This window comes from Haematobia irritans, chromosome 5, assembly GCF_050003625.1.
Source record: "Haematobia irritans isolate KBUSLIRL chromosome 5, ASM5000362v1, whole genome shotgun sequence".
Lineage (NCBI taxonomy): Eukaryota > Metazoa > Arthropoda > Insecta > Diptera > Muscidae > Haematobia > Haematobia irritans.
In genome coordinates, this window is record NC_134401.1 from 157,816,194 (window position 1) to 157,831,766 (window position 15,573).

Consider the following 15,573-nt stretch of genomic DNA (forward strand, 5'->3'; position numbering starts at 1 on the left):
GTGACAACCGGCTCAGGGGCCAGCTCTAAGCTTTATTGCTAAAGACACCATGTGTGTATTTCATCTCCATCTGGGTGTTTCAAATATATATACTATCTTCTAGTACTTTGTTCCTCAGTGTGGCGGAAAAAATCACATTTTACGTTTCACATTTGCGGGCGAATGTGGTATAGTCAATATTCCTCTCAAAAATGTTGAGATACTGCAATAAAAACTAAAATAAAAATATGAAATAAAGTCGTTTTATTTGCATAAATATTGAGATACCTTAAAAGCCCGATTTAGAATTAAACTAAAAAATCAAAAAAAATCCTCATTTTGGAATATGTTTATTTCTACAATGTGATATAGAATAGAAATAGGAGTAGAGTAATTGTGATGAAAAATTACCGAATGGCTCGCTGTCGTGCCATGATGCTTTTGGCAGTCGAAATGTATCAAAAAAAGCACAAAAGTGTCAACTTTATCAACCCTGCTTCAATCAAAGTGGTGCTTCGACAATTGATTCAAACACATGCAGAAGTTTATAAATCTTAATGGGAAATATTTTGAAACACAATAAAGCGATGTTTGTTTTTGTTCTTAATTCAAGAACCCTCGTACTTGGTTCTTGAAAATATTTTATTACTAAAATTAATGAATTGTTTGTTGGGTTATCAATTTGAAGACTTTAATCTTGAATTTATATTCCACACTAGCACTACCTATAATTTTATTTTCATATTGAATTTGTCAATTTTTATATAAAAGCCACCCTAATACATTTTACATATGATCAATCGATTTTCTTATACATGTTTCATGTTTTCTTATTTGTATTCCCATTAGAATTACAACAACAACAATACTCACCGATAATTATCAACGATATAGTGGGAGAAAGAGTTGTGATTGTCATTGTCAATCACAATGTTCTCTTCTATAACTCCATGGAGAAACCCCAACATACAGTTATTAGAGCTAAATGCATATTTAAAGTAAACCCCCACATACATACATTCTCAATTTAATATACATGTAAATTTAGGAGAAAAACATCAATCTCAACATCCATTAGACAAGAGCCAAATTCTAGTTTTTTTTCAGCCATTCTAGTAGTAACTTACCTTTCGAGTCCATTAAAAAGTTTTGGAGAAATTGTTTTTTAAAAAAATCTTTAATAAAAAGTTCATAACAGCCAATAGAATTTTTTCGACATTTTTACTAAATTAGGAAAAAAACTCAAGATGTCTAAAAGCTAAAAACATAGCGATATTTGATGGGGCGAAAACAACCATTGTGGTTGTTTAACAAGCGTTTCCTTATATTTTTGAAAAAATATTATTTGTTTTTTTTTTTTTTATGAAATATATGTAAATTCAATTTGGAATATACTCTTTCACTTTACAATGAGTATTTCATAGAGTGAATGGATGGATATAATTTGTGGTTTAGGGGAGGGGGGGACAAAAATTCATTACAATCTAGGCAAATCACAAGGCCAATGATCTTTAAACATTGTATCCACGTTTTTGGGCTTCACCCTTATATTTGTTGTAGTAAATCTTCTCAGGATCATATTTGGTCTGTAATACCTTCCATTCCTCTGGTTTCTCGTCAATAATGTAATGTAGAACCTTTTCGGAATTCTGTTTCTGTTTTTCGCTACATTTGGAACATTCAGTCTTGAGGGCATCGGGAAGAGTCTTCTTCAATTCACGGGCATCTGGAGTACATTTGCCCTTGTCAATCAAACAGTTGTAGTAGTTTTTAAAGAGACGATCCGATTTCAAGATTTCATCAACATCAACATTATCGTATTTGGTGGTGTATTTCTCATCGGCTGAAACAGCAATGACCATGGAGGCCACGACAACAAAGGCAAAGGTAAAGAGTTTCATTGTTACCTGTAATAAATTTCAACAAAAAAAAAAACAAGAAAATCACCATCATTATCAGAATTTAATCAAAATCAAAAATTTAATAAAAATTTTCAATAATAAATGAATTTCAATTGGTCAAGTGGTTGGTTATTGGATGGTATGCATTAAGTGACTTCCCATATGGATATTGCAAAAGCTAACTGGATCCATGGTAGAGAAAATGATGCAAGGTCAACTACATACTCATATGAAGTTATCATCAAGGGTTTGACTTTTAGCGGTACTTGTAACCACAATTCACACATTGTATAAATTAAGCATTGGAATTGAGTTTGAGTTGAAGCATCATCATCGTATGGTGATTGAAAAAAAAACCTGTACTGTAATGTAATCTTTTCGATTGAAAGTATTTTAAATTCAAAACAGTTTTCAACTTGAAATTAAGCTGATTCACTTTGAAAACTGGTCCCATCACTTTGCCGTCTATTATTTAATGTGGTCTGATAAAAAGTTTGCATTCAAACTTGTTTAATATGTGCTGCTTATGTTTCAAGTAAACAGTAGCATTGTCCTTGTTCTAAGTTCTCAGTAACGTTAATTTTCATATTGAACTTGACTTTATGTGAATTCTGAGAAAACTTGCTGTTTGTCATTTTTGAAGTTAATCGTATTTCTCGTATATAAAATATCAAAATAGTTTGTGACATTGACCATTGTTTTAAATGCAGAATTAAATTACCAAGTTAGTTACTGTTAGAATAAATTTAAATGTATAATAGATAAATCTTTAACACTCTGAGAACCCGTGATGCTTGTGAGAATTTCTTCATCTATTCTAACCTAATATGAGAGATGCATTAAACTACATTAAGGAATATTAATATTTGAACAAAATTATGAATTATTTTTTTTAACTTCATAAAAAGAAAGCTTTCAATTGTGTTTTGATGGATTTTTCATAACCTTCGTTCAAGAAAAATGAAGTAATACTTGCATTAAAAAATAGACCAAAACAGCCAAAAGAAACCTATCATAAAAAGATGATCAAAAGTTGGTCTAAACACGAAATAAGATTTTAAAATTTATCATATTGGAGTATTTTTAACTAAAAGATGAATTAGTTTAGTGACCTAGAAGGTTCCTTGTTTCTAAAGTACTCCGGGAATTTTTTCAAACTTAGATCAAAATTATATAAATTCCACAAGTTGGGAAAGCGAATTTCCATATGTATATATTTCAAAAAGAAGTTGGGAAATTCGTTAATTGAAATTTGCATCCCAGATTTATATAACAGGTTGGCTGATAAGTCCCCGGTCCGACACATAGATGGCGTCGCTAGTATTAAATGCATATTATTTTTATATAGTACCAACCTTCAAATGATTCGTGTCAAAATTTGACGTCAGTAAGTCAATTAGTTTGTGAGATAGAGCGTCTTTTGTGAAGCAACTTTTGTTATTGTGAAAAAATGGAAAAAAGGAATTTCGTGTTTTGAAAAAATACTTTATTCTGAAGGGAAAAAATACGGTGGAAGCAAAAACTTGGCTTGATAATGAGTTTCCGGGCTCTGCCCCAGGGAAATTAACAATAATTGATTCGTATGCAAAATTCAAGCGTGGTGAAATGAGCACGGAGGACGGTGAACGCAGTGGACGCCCGAAAGAGGTGGTTACCGACGAAAACATCAAAAAAATCCACAAAATTATTTTGAATGACCGTAAAATAAAGTTGATCGAGCAGAGGCCTTAAAGATATCAAAGGAACGTGTTGGTCATATCATTCATCAATATTTGGATATGCGGAAGCTCTGTGCAAAATGGGTGCCGCGCCAGCTCACATTTGACCAAAAACAACAAAGTGTTAATGATTCTGAGCGGTGTTTGCAGCTGTTAACTCGTAATACACCCGAGTTTTTCCGTCCATATGTGACAATTGATGAAACATGGCTCCATCACTATACTCCTGAGTCTAATCGACTGTCGGCTGAGTGGACAGCGATCGGTGAATCGTCTCCGAAGCGTGGAAAGACTCAAAAGTCCGCTGGCAAAGTAATGGTCTCTGTTTTTTGGGATGCGCATGGAATAATTTTTATCGATTATCTTGAGAAGGGAAAAACCATCAACAGTGACTATTATATGGCGTTATTGGAGCGTTTGAAGGTCGAAATCGCGGCAAAACGGCCCCATATGAAGAAGAAAAAAGTATTGTTCCACCAAGACAACGCACCGTGCCACAAGTCATTGAGAACGATGGCAAAAATTCATGAATTGGGATGCGAATTGCTTCCCCACCCACCGTATTCTCCAGATCTGGCCCCCAGCGACTTTTTCTTGTTCTCAGACCTCAAAAGGATGCTCGCAGGGAAAAAATTTGGCTGCAATGAAGAGGTGATCGCCGAAACTGAGGCCTATTTTGAGGCAAAACCGAAGGAGTACTACCAAAATGGTATCAAAAAATTGAAAGGTCGTTATAATCGTTGTATCGCTCTCGAAGGGAACTATGTTGAATAATAAAAACGAATTTTGACAAAAAAAATGTGTTTTTCTTTGTTGGGCCGGGGACTTATCAGCCAACATGTTATACTTTTTCAGCTAATTTTTTCTATTAAGAGTAAATAAAAAAGGCAACACTAGTTATGTACTGTAAAGAACGCAAAATTGCCACAGTTAAGTCCATCGCCTTAGGGGATATTCAAATTCCTTTTGATGAGTATGCAAAATACCTTGGCGTTCAGCCTCAGCTTGATATTGAAGAAAGGGCGAGAGAAGCCATTGTGCATTGGCTTTACAGGGCATTAGTTAGACCTATAAGAGAAGAAGAGGCAGATATATTGACTAAGGAATGCGCATGTGGCATGGATAACGTCATTTAGGACGTTTTTCCTCCGTTTTCTTTGTTTATTTACAGGATCAATAGCAAATATGAAGATTTATGGAAAGAGACGATGGACTTCTTCTATAGACTATGAACAAACGAAACTGATATGGGACGAGAATAATATTAGGAACTCTGGAATCCTGATGCCATTGCAAAAAGAGGAAGTGAGGCCGATAATAAGTATCATAACAGGACACAACACTCTGAGAAAACATATGGTAAGAATTTGTGTAGCGAATGATGAAATTTGTAGGTGGTGTCTGGACGCCGATGCTACGGAAGATTCATTTCACTTCCTGTGCCAGTATCCAGCACTATCTTTCAGAAGAAACAAGATAGTGGGCTCTTATTTCTTTCAGACTATGACCGACTTGCGAGAATGCAGCCTTAGGAGTATTCTCGCCTTCATCAAGGCATCGGGGTGGAGGACCTAGGCTCACTCGAAAGATACATTATCATAGATTGGACTCATTCCGGCCGGAGCGAGACAGACACGAAGAGGAAGATGGAAAGAAGTTTGAGGAACCACAATAAACCAACTATGGTCTAAGTGGACACAAATCCGATAGTTCGGATTCGTGTCATCCCTCACAACCTGCTGGCTAAAGCAGCTGACAAGTTTAGATACACTCACCCAGAGAAGGAATATGATCACCTCAAACATGTTTCAAGAGCACCATGATACTTTTTCACAGCGACCATGTAGCATTTTTGTCGCAAAAATATTCTTTTCTCGTCAAACATAACATGCTTTCCGAAATCAGATACATAATTTCCGAGAAAAGAATATGGTTTCGACAAACATGCTACATGTTTTCCGTGAAAAAGTAACATTTTGCTCTTGGAACATGTTTGTGGTGATCATATTCCTTCTCTGCGTGCTTCAGCTAATAGCGTGCTTGTGTATCTCAGGAGCATTCAGTAAGACAGGAATAGATTCCCTTAATGTCATGTTACATCTATTGCATTTAGACATATTGGTCAAACAGTCAGCTGCAATAACGGCTATACGATTGCGCAAGCTATCACTGTGGTCGGGAAAAGGACTGTCATAGTTCGGATTATACTCTAGCGAAACCGCTTTTCGATAAGAAATTTGAAACTCTAATCCACAACTATGAGGCATGATGCACACAGACCCCGAGGAATGATTATATACACCGATAACTCCAAATTGGATGGAAATATGAGTTTCCGAGTATATTCTAAAGACCTGGAACTTAAAATAGCGAAAAGATTACCACATCACTGTAGTGTTTTTCGGGCTGAAATATTAGCAATAAATATTAACAGTAATGTTCCGACAAATGTTGGCATAAATGCCCTACGGGAAATGGATCAACCACAGAACCGGTACACGGCTAGTCCCTGGTGTGTATGGACCAGTTCCAGTTCTGGTCAAAACGTATGGAAGGGACCGGTTACTTTAACATGGTTTTGTCATAGGCGGGGTAAATTTACATTTTAGAGCGCGTCTTGGACTCATCCCAAATGACACGACCTGGGACAATTTAGCAGGAGCACACCATATACAGGTCCTCAGGAACCAGTCTCGGACAAACTCTTAGAAATCTGTTTCAATTTGGGCATCTCAATCGAACCCGAAATGAAAAAAAAAACGTTTGAAGAAATTTTTGAAGCGAGTACGGAAATAAATAAATTACGACTATTTAAAAATTACAACTAACTGGAGCACAAGTATCAGTTCTGTGATAGGTCCGTCAGTGGCAATTTGCACCAATTTCCCGTAGGGTGCATGTTCAGACTGTCAACCTGCAATAAAATCCTTAAACTCTGTGTCCCTTAACTCGAAAACGGCCATAGACGGCCGCATATCTCTCAACGAGATGGCAGAGCAGTCAGCACCTTATATGGGTGCTTGGCCACAGGAACATACCAGGGAACTGTGAAAAGGATAAGTTATAAAGGCTAGAAACTGGGAGCCACCGTGGTGCAATGGTTAGCATGCCCGCTTTGCATACACAAGTTCGTGGGTTCGATTCCTGCTTTGACCGAACACCAAAAAGTTTTTCAGCGGTGGATTATCCCACCTCAGTAATGCTGGTGACATTTCTGAGGGTTTCAAAGCTTCTCTAAGTGGTTTCACTGTAATGTGGAACGCCGTTCGGACTCGGCTATAAAAAGGAGGTCCCTTGTCATTGAGCTTAACATGGAATCGGGCAGCACTCAGCGATAAGAGAGAAGTTCACCAATGTGGTATCACAATGGACTGAATAGTCTAAGTGAGCCTGATACATCGGGCTGCTACCTAACCTAACCTAAGGCTAGAAAATACTTTACATATTTGAAGGGAACTAGAATCTTTTGGTATGTTACTGACTGCCTGTAATCTCATACTGCGTGCGAAGGCTGTTATGATGGCGAATGCCAGATGGGAGAATTGCAATGGTTGCAATGACAGTGTCGTTGCGACACCAAGCTAATCTGGCCCCATTGGAACTTAAACCGCACAATAGATATGCTAGTGTTTTCATGAGATCAGAGATCACTCCTAATATCTGTTATAACAGTTCGCTGCCTGATAGGTGAGTTTGCAAAAACTATTGGCGAGAAGTATAATAACTACTGCATGTGTTGTATGCATTTTCTGTAAGGCGTAAGCGAATTTTAGGGGCATATAAGTTTAGACTGAAGGACCTGGAAAATGTATTATTATGATTTTTTCCCTTTGCATTTGTAAATTCTTTAGTTTGCTGTACGTTTTTTCAAAGCTATCAATGTATGGTCCAAGAGGGCTTAATTGATTAAATAAATGTTTGAATTGAATTGAAAATGTTAACTTAAGCAGACTGATAATGTTTTCGGAACAATCAGGTTCTTTCAACAAAATAATCGGAGCAATGGTAAAAACCTGGAAATATATGTAATAGGTACTTTTAGTTAATGTGGTATCACAATGGACTGAATAGTCCAGTGAGGCTGAAACTGGCACTTTAACCTAACCTAACCTAAAATAAAAAAAATATAATCTACATTTTAGGACACGATATTTATACAATATTAATAATTAAATTCTATTGAATAAATTTAAATTTTTATTAAAAGAAAGTTATAATTATTTGTTTAACTTGTGTCCTTCCACAAATGTTATGGCTTCAGGTAATTTTGCTGTTGATTGATGTAAATTGATAAAAAAAAATGAACTGGTAATCTAATATCTAAATATTAAGGATTAATTAAGTTAATAATCTTTGTTGTATCTCCTCCTCCCGTAAAAGTCTTTGCATAAATTTTATTCTAATCTTTATTTTTAAATTAAGATTTATTTTGAGAATCTTCTCGTCCTTGTACGTTTAATCTGTAAATTCTTCGTTTAGGAACTATAAATTCTTGTAAATAACAAATATGTGAACTGACGAATAGTTAGGATTCAGACGATTCTAGGTCAATATTTTTTGTACTATGACTAAATAGGGACAAATTATTTTTTCCCCACATAGAAAAAAATTGTGTTATGTTAAACCACGAAATTAATTGATCGAATTATGGTTAGGTTAGGTTAGGTTATGTGGCAGCCCGATGTATCAGGCTCACTTAGACTATTCAGTCCATTGTGATACCACAGTGGTGAACTTCTCTCTTATCACTGAGTGCTGCCCGATTCCATGTTAAGCTCAATGACAAGGGACCTCCTTTTTATAGCCGAGTCCGAACGGCGTTCCACATTCCAGTGAAACCACTTATAGAAGCTTTGAAACCCTCAGAAATGTCACCAGCATTACTGAGGTGGGATAATCCACCGCTGAAAAACTTTTTGGTGTTCGGTCGTAGCAGGAATCGAACCCACGACCTTGTGTATGCAAGGCGGACATGCTAACCATTGCACCACGGTGGCTCCGAATTATGCTTTAATTCAAATAAGCAATCATCAAATAAAACATTAATTCAATTCAATTTAATTGAATAGCTAATTAATTCTATTAATTATGGCTTTAATTAAAACTTAGTAATTAAATTTTCAATTGAATTCAAATTTAAACTTTAATTTAATTCTGTGTAGAATCATATTTTGATTGGTTCCAAATATATTATATAAGTGTTAAACAGAAATCTTCGAGTAGTTTCTTTGTCCCTGAATAACGGAGGTTTTTTATTTCAATTATATTCACTGGCAAATGTAAAGTTTTTGGGTGATTGGGTTTATCCTTGAGGTGAAAATAGAATCAGACTGAGCTAATTAATATGAGTAAGGTATTCTTTGTCCCTCTTCTGAGATATGGGAGGCAAATACTTATTGATGTTATGTTAAGACATCTAAACAATACAAAAGTACTTTTTTACAAAATTTCAAATTATTCTATAATTTTAGCATTTTATTTAACTACCAAATATTTACTATATTTCAATCAATGATATGCATTTTTTCAATGATTATTACAACATTCGAAATTGACTTCTTTGAAATCTCGGTTTTTTTGTTTTTAATTTAAAAGTCTACCATTAATATTTGTTTTTGTGTAATCATTTTTTTTCGGTCATTGATTTAGTTAACAACACTTTGCGAAATCCATCTACACACACACACATACGCACTCTGTTATACATACACGCACTTGGAAAGACTAGGCCAAAACTTACAAGTTTTGTAACGTCCAAAGAAGTTTAGTAACTCTAATTGGGTGAGAGTATAAAAATAATTGTTCAGTTGAATGCTGCTAACAAACGACTAACTTAAGATTCAATTTCTAGCCAGCTTTTATATTATGTTCAACTAAACCTGGTCAACTGTTATAGGCCAAAATGAAAAACAAAAATATGTATGTGTTTGTTCGATGCCAGGTCGAATGTTGTTTACAGTTGCTGAAAACTTTGCAAGCACTATTCAGCCAAGTAAATGAGAAGACGAGTAGAGAGAGAGAGAGTGAGCGTGAGATCATAGTTGGGAACTAGAGAAAGAGAGAGGCTTACGTATGCCGGTCATTGGGATTTAGTAATCGGATATTAAGTACAAGTTTTGTTTGTACTCTGTACAGAGTGAGTAAATTAATCTCAACTCAGGGTGATCTCTAAGATTTACAACACATATGTATGTACATATATGAGGACAAATGGATTATCTGACAAACATAAATACATATTTATAATAGGGTTACCGTTTTTGTTGGGAAACTCATATTAAACGGAATATTGAAACTCTAAATGTTTTAATCGAAATTAATAAAAAATTAAATAAAAATAAAAAAAACGGTTTTAAAGGAAATTTTCCAAAATTCAAAACAAATTATAGATTTTATGAAAAAAAAAAATATAAAAAAGATTTAAAATTTATTTAAATTTTTCGTATGGGAGTAAGATATTTTAAATATAAAGTGATTTTTAAGCTATTATTTTTTTTGGCTGCAGCTAACGCACGTTTCGTGCTTTGTGTCACTGTCAAACATCTTCAGTTTGGTCTATAATTTAACCATGAATCATCTTACAAACGAACACCGCTTGCAAATTAAATGTAATTTTATTATCAAAATGTGTGCTTTGTTAAGAAAGTTCATCGCACAATCGGCCCACACAATTGGCTTATTTACATTGTTGGACGTAGAGAGCAAACTGAAGGAAATATCGCAGCTGAATCGGCCAGTCTTAATGATGACCATAAATCATCGATTTATCGCCGTTCGCATTAATTGGGCCTCTGTTACTCAATAACGTGGAAATTTTTGCGGAAGGATTTAGGTGTGAAGCCTTTCAAATGACCTACCGCAACGTAGAATTTTTGGTGAATGGGCTCTTGGAAAGTTGGCCTAAGATCTACATTTTTTGCAAATATTTGTGTTCAGCGACGAAGCTCATGTATGGCTCAATGAGCACGCAATTGAACAGTATTGTCAATTTTGGAGCCAGAAGCACTGCAAAGGCTACCAATGGGTCCAGAAAAATTCACAGCTTTGTGCGGTTTACACGCAAAGAAAAAAAAACGTTTGGAACACGTGTACCGAAAACGTTTTTCTTTTGCTAGAGCTTTTTGAATTGCTTCGAAAATTTTAAACTTTTGTCACCAAAAAAAAACGTTTGTTACAAAATTTTTATTTTTTCAATAAAAAAAAGTTATTTTTGAAACAACAACACAGTCCATTTCGTTTATATCAAACACTGTTCTTTTCTGACTTTAGGTCTTTAATAAGACACATTTTACAGTTCAAAATTTAATATACTACAATGTAATGTTGAACATTTTTTCGGAATCTTCCGAACATATCTGGAATATATGTAAAAAAAAACAAAACAAAAAAAAACTTTGGTCGAAGCAGGGATCGAACCCACGACCCTTGGCATGCAAGTCGGACGTAGCAACCACTGCTCCACGATGCCAAACTAAATGTTTGTTTCTGTTAAATAAACTTTATTTATTCGGTTCGTGGGCGCCGCAAGCTATGCTATATAAATATAACTTATATGGATATTTATCTATTGATGACCATAACAGGTACATAGCTCAGTGGTTAGTGTGTTGGCTTACAAAGTGCATGGTCCGCGGTTCGATTCTCCGTCCAGGCAAAAGGTAAAAAAATTTTAAAAATTTATAGAATCGTATAATTTCTTCTACATTTTGGTATTACAGGAAAAGGTGTTAAGAACTAAAAAACCTCGTGGATGTGAGGGAAAATGCAATTAGCAAGAAAACAATGTTTTTTTTTTTTTGAGTTTGTCTTTATGAAATTGTTTTTGCATCCTGGAAAAGAATAAACGTTTATCACAAAAAGTATATACTTTTCTTCCAAAAACACTTGCTTACAGCGAAAAGCAAATGAGAAACGAACTTTGTTAGTCTAAAATTTCGTTTGGGAGGAAAGAATTTTTTTTTGCGTGTATAGGTAGGTACGGTCAACTCTTGCCGAAAATAATCTACCAAAACTTGATAAAAATTTTACGAAAAGTCTGCCAAATCGTTTGTGAAAAAATTATTTCTAAAGAAAATTTTGTCAAAATTTTATTTAATAGAAAATTTTGTAAAAATTTTATTTCTATAGAAAATTTTTTCAAAATTTTATTTCTATAGAAAATTTTGTCACAATGTTATTTATATAGAAAACTTTGTCAAAATGTTATTTCTATCGAAAATTTTGCCAAAATTTTATTTCTATAAAAATTTTGTCAAGCATTTATTTCTATAGAAAATAGAAATTTTGTCAAAATTTTATTTCTATAGAAAATTTTATTTCTATAGAAAATTTTTTCAAAACTTTCTTTCTATAGAATATTTTGTCAAAATTTTATTTCTATAGAAAATTTTGTCAAAATTTTATTTTTATCGAATATTTTGTCAAAATTGTATTTCAAATAAGAAAACTTTGTAAAATTTTATTTCAATAGAAAACTTTGTCAAAATTCAAAACTTTTATTTCTATACAACTTTTATTTCTATACAAAATTTTCTCAAAATTTTATTTTTATAGAAAATTTTGTCAAAATTTTATTTTTATAGAAAATTTTGTCAAAATTTTATTTCTATAGAAAATTTTGTCAAAATTTTATTTCTATAGAAAAATTTGTCAAACATTTATTTCTATAGCAAAAAGAAATTTTGTCAAAAATTTATTTCTATCGAAAATTTTGTCAAAACTTTATTTCTAATTATACAATTATTTTTCGAGCTTTATGGACAGATATAGATTAAGGAACATGGTTAATAGAGCCTGGACTGTACATGTTTCGGTTCGGGCGAATGAACCTTTCCACAGCCTTTAGTATAGATCTGGCTGGGAGAGATAACTCAATTTTGGGCCCTTTATGCTAACTCCTTATGGAGAAAACATTTGGGAAATCTCCTCTTACAAATTGAATCATCTTTTCTCCCACTGTACATCATCTTTTCATATAACTTACAGCCAGATCTATACTAAAGGCTGTGGAAAGGTTCATTCGCCCGAACCGAAACATGTACAGTCCAGGCGTGTATAGATTGGTATCTGGCATTTTCTTTTCAATGGCTCTATTAACCATGTTCCTTAATCTATATCTGTCCATAAAGCTCGAAAAATAATTGTATAATTAGATATAATGCATTTGGACGTCAATTGCCTGTTTCATTATCAGGCTAACATGAAATATAATAAAACTTTATTTCTATAAAATATTTTGTCAAAATTTTATTTCTATAGAAAATTTTGTCAAAATTTTATTTCTATAGAAAATTTTGTCAAAATTTTATTTTTTATAGAAAATTTTGTCAAAATTTTATATCTATATAAAATTTTGTAAAAATTTTATTTCTATAGAAAATTTTGTCAAAATTTTATTTCTATAGAAAATTTTGTCAAAATTTTATTTTTATAGAAAATTTTGTTAAAATTTTATTTCTATATAAAATTTTGTCAAAATTTTATTTCTATAGAAAATGTTGTCAAAATTTTATTTCTATAGAAAATTTTGTTAAAATTTTATTTTTATAGAAAATTTTGTCAAAACTTTATTTCTATAAAATATTTTGTCAAAATTTAATTTCTATAGAAAATTTTGTCAAAATTTTATTTCTATAGAAAATTTTATAAAAATTTTATTTCTATAGAAAATTTTGTCAAAATTTTATCTTTATAGAAAATTTTGTCAAAATTTTATTTCTATATAAAATTTTGTCAAAATTGTATTCTATAGAAAATTTTGTCGAAATTTTATTTCTATAGAAAATTTTATAAAAATTGTATTTCTATAGAAAATTTTGTCAAAATGTTATTTTTATAGAAAATTTTGTCAAAATTTTATTTCTATAGAACATTTTATAAAAATTTTATTTTTATAGAAAATTTTGTAAAATCTACCAAAATATAAAGAATTCTACCAATCTACCAAACAGTAAAAAATCTACCATTTTTGGTAGAATTCTACCAACTGCGGCAACCGTGTTTATGGGTTGGTGGCAGTGCTGCCGCTACTACTTCAATCGAAGTATTTTGCTTCATTTTCACAAAATTTACTTCGTCACTCCTTCTTCCAAAAATCTGCTTCACTTTTTGTTCTGCTTCATATTTTAAAAATTTTCCCCATATTACATAATTGTTTTTCCTATTCCTTTAATTACGATGAACATAGCGGTTTCAATCATTGAATTATTAACCGATGTGGACCAATTTTTGCATAGTTGTTAGAGACCATATACTTACACCATGTACCAAATTTCAGCTGGATCGGATGAAATTTGTTTCTCGTTTATATGGGGGCTAAACGTAAAAGTGGACCGATATGGCCCATTTGCAATACCATCCGACCTACATCAATAACAAGTACTTGTGCCAAGTTTCAAGATGATAGCTTCTTTCGTTCGGAAGTTAGCGTGATTTCAACAGACGGACGGACATGCTCAGATCGACACAGAATTTTACCACGACCCAGAATATATATACTTTATGGGGCCTTAGAGCAATATTTCGATGTGTTACAAACGGAATGACAAAGTTAATATACCCCCATCCTATGGTGGAGGGTATAATAAAATGAATTCTATTGTTTTGTTTTCAAAAATGTATGCTACTTCAATTTTATTCAATCTACTCCACTTTTTTCCAAAATCTACTTCACTCAATTTTTCACTAGCGGCAGCACTGGTTGGTGGTATCATTGGACCGCACTTCTTCAAAGATGTGGCGAATTGTAACGTAACCCTGAATGGTGAGCGCTACCGTGAGATGATAACCAATTTTACTTTGCCAAAAAATGGAGGATCTTGTCTGGTATGATGGTTTCAATAAGACGGTGCCACAGAGCACGCGTAACAATGGAGTTATTGGGAGGGAGTTCATTAATAATTTAATTTCAGATTCGGGTCTGGTCAATTGGCCGCCTAGATCGCGATTTAAAGCTTTTAGACTATTTTTTGTGGGGCTATGTTAAAGCTCATGTCTATAAAGACCAGAGTTGCCAAAACGATATTTTATTTTGAACCAACATTTTTCCCAAAATCAGACCAAAATTCCCATCAGCGGAACAATTTTGAAATATCGATGAAAAAAGTATTTATTGTTGTACTTTTTTAATAAAAGCAAAATAATGTAGTATTTTTCCTTTGTTTAAGTTAGAACTAAAAAAGTGAAAATTCTCTATGGAAAAATTTGATGAAGTTCATGAAAAGGGACCAAATTCCACTTGATCCGACCATCGCACTACAATTAAATTTTTTTGGACCAATTTTGGTACGATCGGACCAAAATGGCAACTCTGTTACAGACAAGCCCGCTTGAAATTAAGCATTAAGCATAGGAACACAATAATGAAGTATATATTCGTGAGATTCCAGGATGATATATTGGAAAGAGTATGCCAAAATTAGACGAAGTTGATGGACCTTTTGAGTTGCAGTCGCGGTCGTCATTTGCATAAAAAAACCCCAATCACTAAATTATATGGACCGTACTAACGTTTCAAATAAAGATTTCATGCATTTTTCTGAATTTAATGTTTTTTCTTAAAATTTCCTAAAGCTCTTAAAAATCACCCTTTCATTCTGGCCTAATGTTTGCATGATTTTTATCGTTTGGGTTAGCGATAGTTTTTATACTTTAATTTTTCAAAAAAAAATTATAATTCTCGGGAATTTTGAAATTCCCAAATAATTTTATTATTGGCAACCCTAATTATATTATACCTGTGGTTTTTTAAATTCACATAAACTACATGTATGCGTGTATGAACATTAACAGCAAATTTTACTTTACATGTCCATTTGCATAGACGTAATTCACAACGACATTCAATATTTGTTTTCAACAGAAATGGGGAATTTCTGTGGAAAGATTTTATTTTTATCACATTTGTATCTGAGATTTTTTTGTTTCGTCCACTAAGTTGTTAGGGTGGATGAAATAAGTTTTCCATAATAAGCAAC

General features: G+C 33.0%; 1 protein-coding gene across 4 annotated transcripts; it reads right to left on the reverse strand.

Moving 5' to 3' along the window:
- Positions 1-1,137: 1,137 nt before the first annotated feature.
- LOC142241937 (ejaculatory bulb-specific protein 3-like) lies at positions 1,138-9,492 on the reverse strand. 4 transcript variants are annotated; one of them, XM_075313814.1, is made up of 2 exons: positions 9,339-9,492; positions 1,138-1,886 (listed from the first exon to the last, which is right to left on the reverse strand). In XM_075313814.1, exon 2 carries the CDS (start codon positions 1,878-1,880, stop codon positions 1,491-1,493), a length of 390 nt encoding a protein of 129 aa, XP_075169929.1. In that variant the 5' UTR covers positions 1,881-1,886; positions 9,339-9,492; the 3' UTR covers positions 1,138-1,490. The 4 variants fall into 4 exon arrangements, with proteins under 4 accessions (XP_075169929.1, XP_075169930.1, XP_075169931.1 ...); XM_075313815.1 differs by having other exon boundaries at positions 9,308-9,449; XM_075313816.1 differs by having other exon boundaries at positions 9,314-9,441.
- Between the last annotated feature and the right edge of the window lie 6,081 nt (positions 9,493-15,573).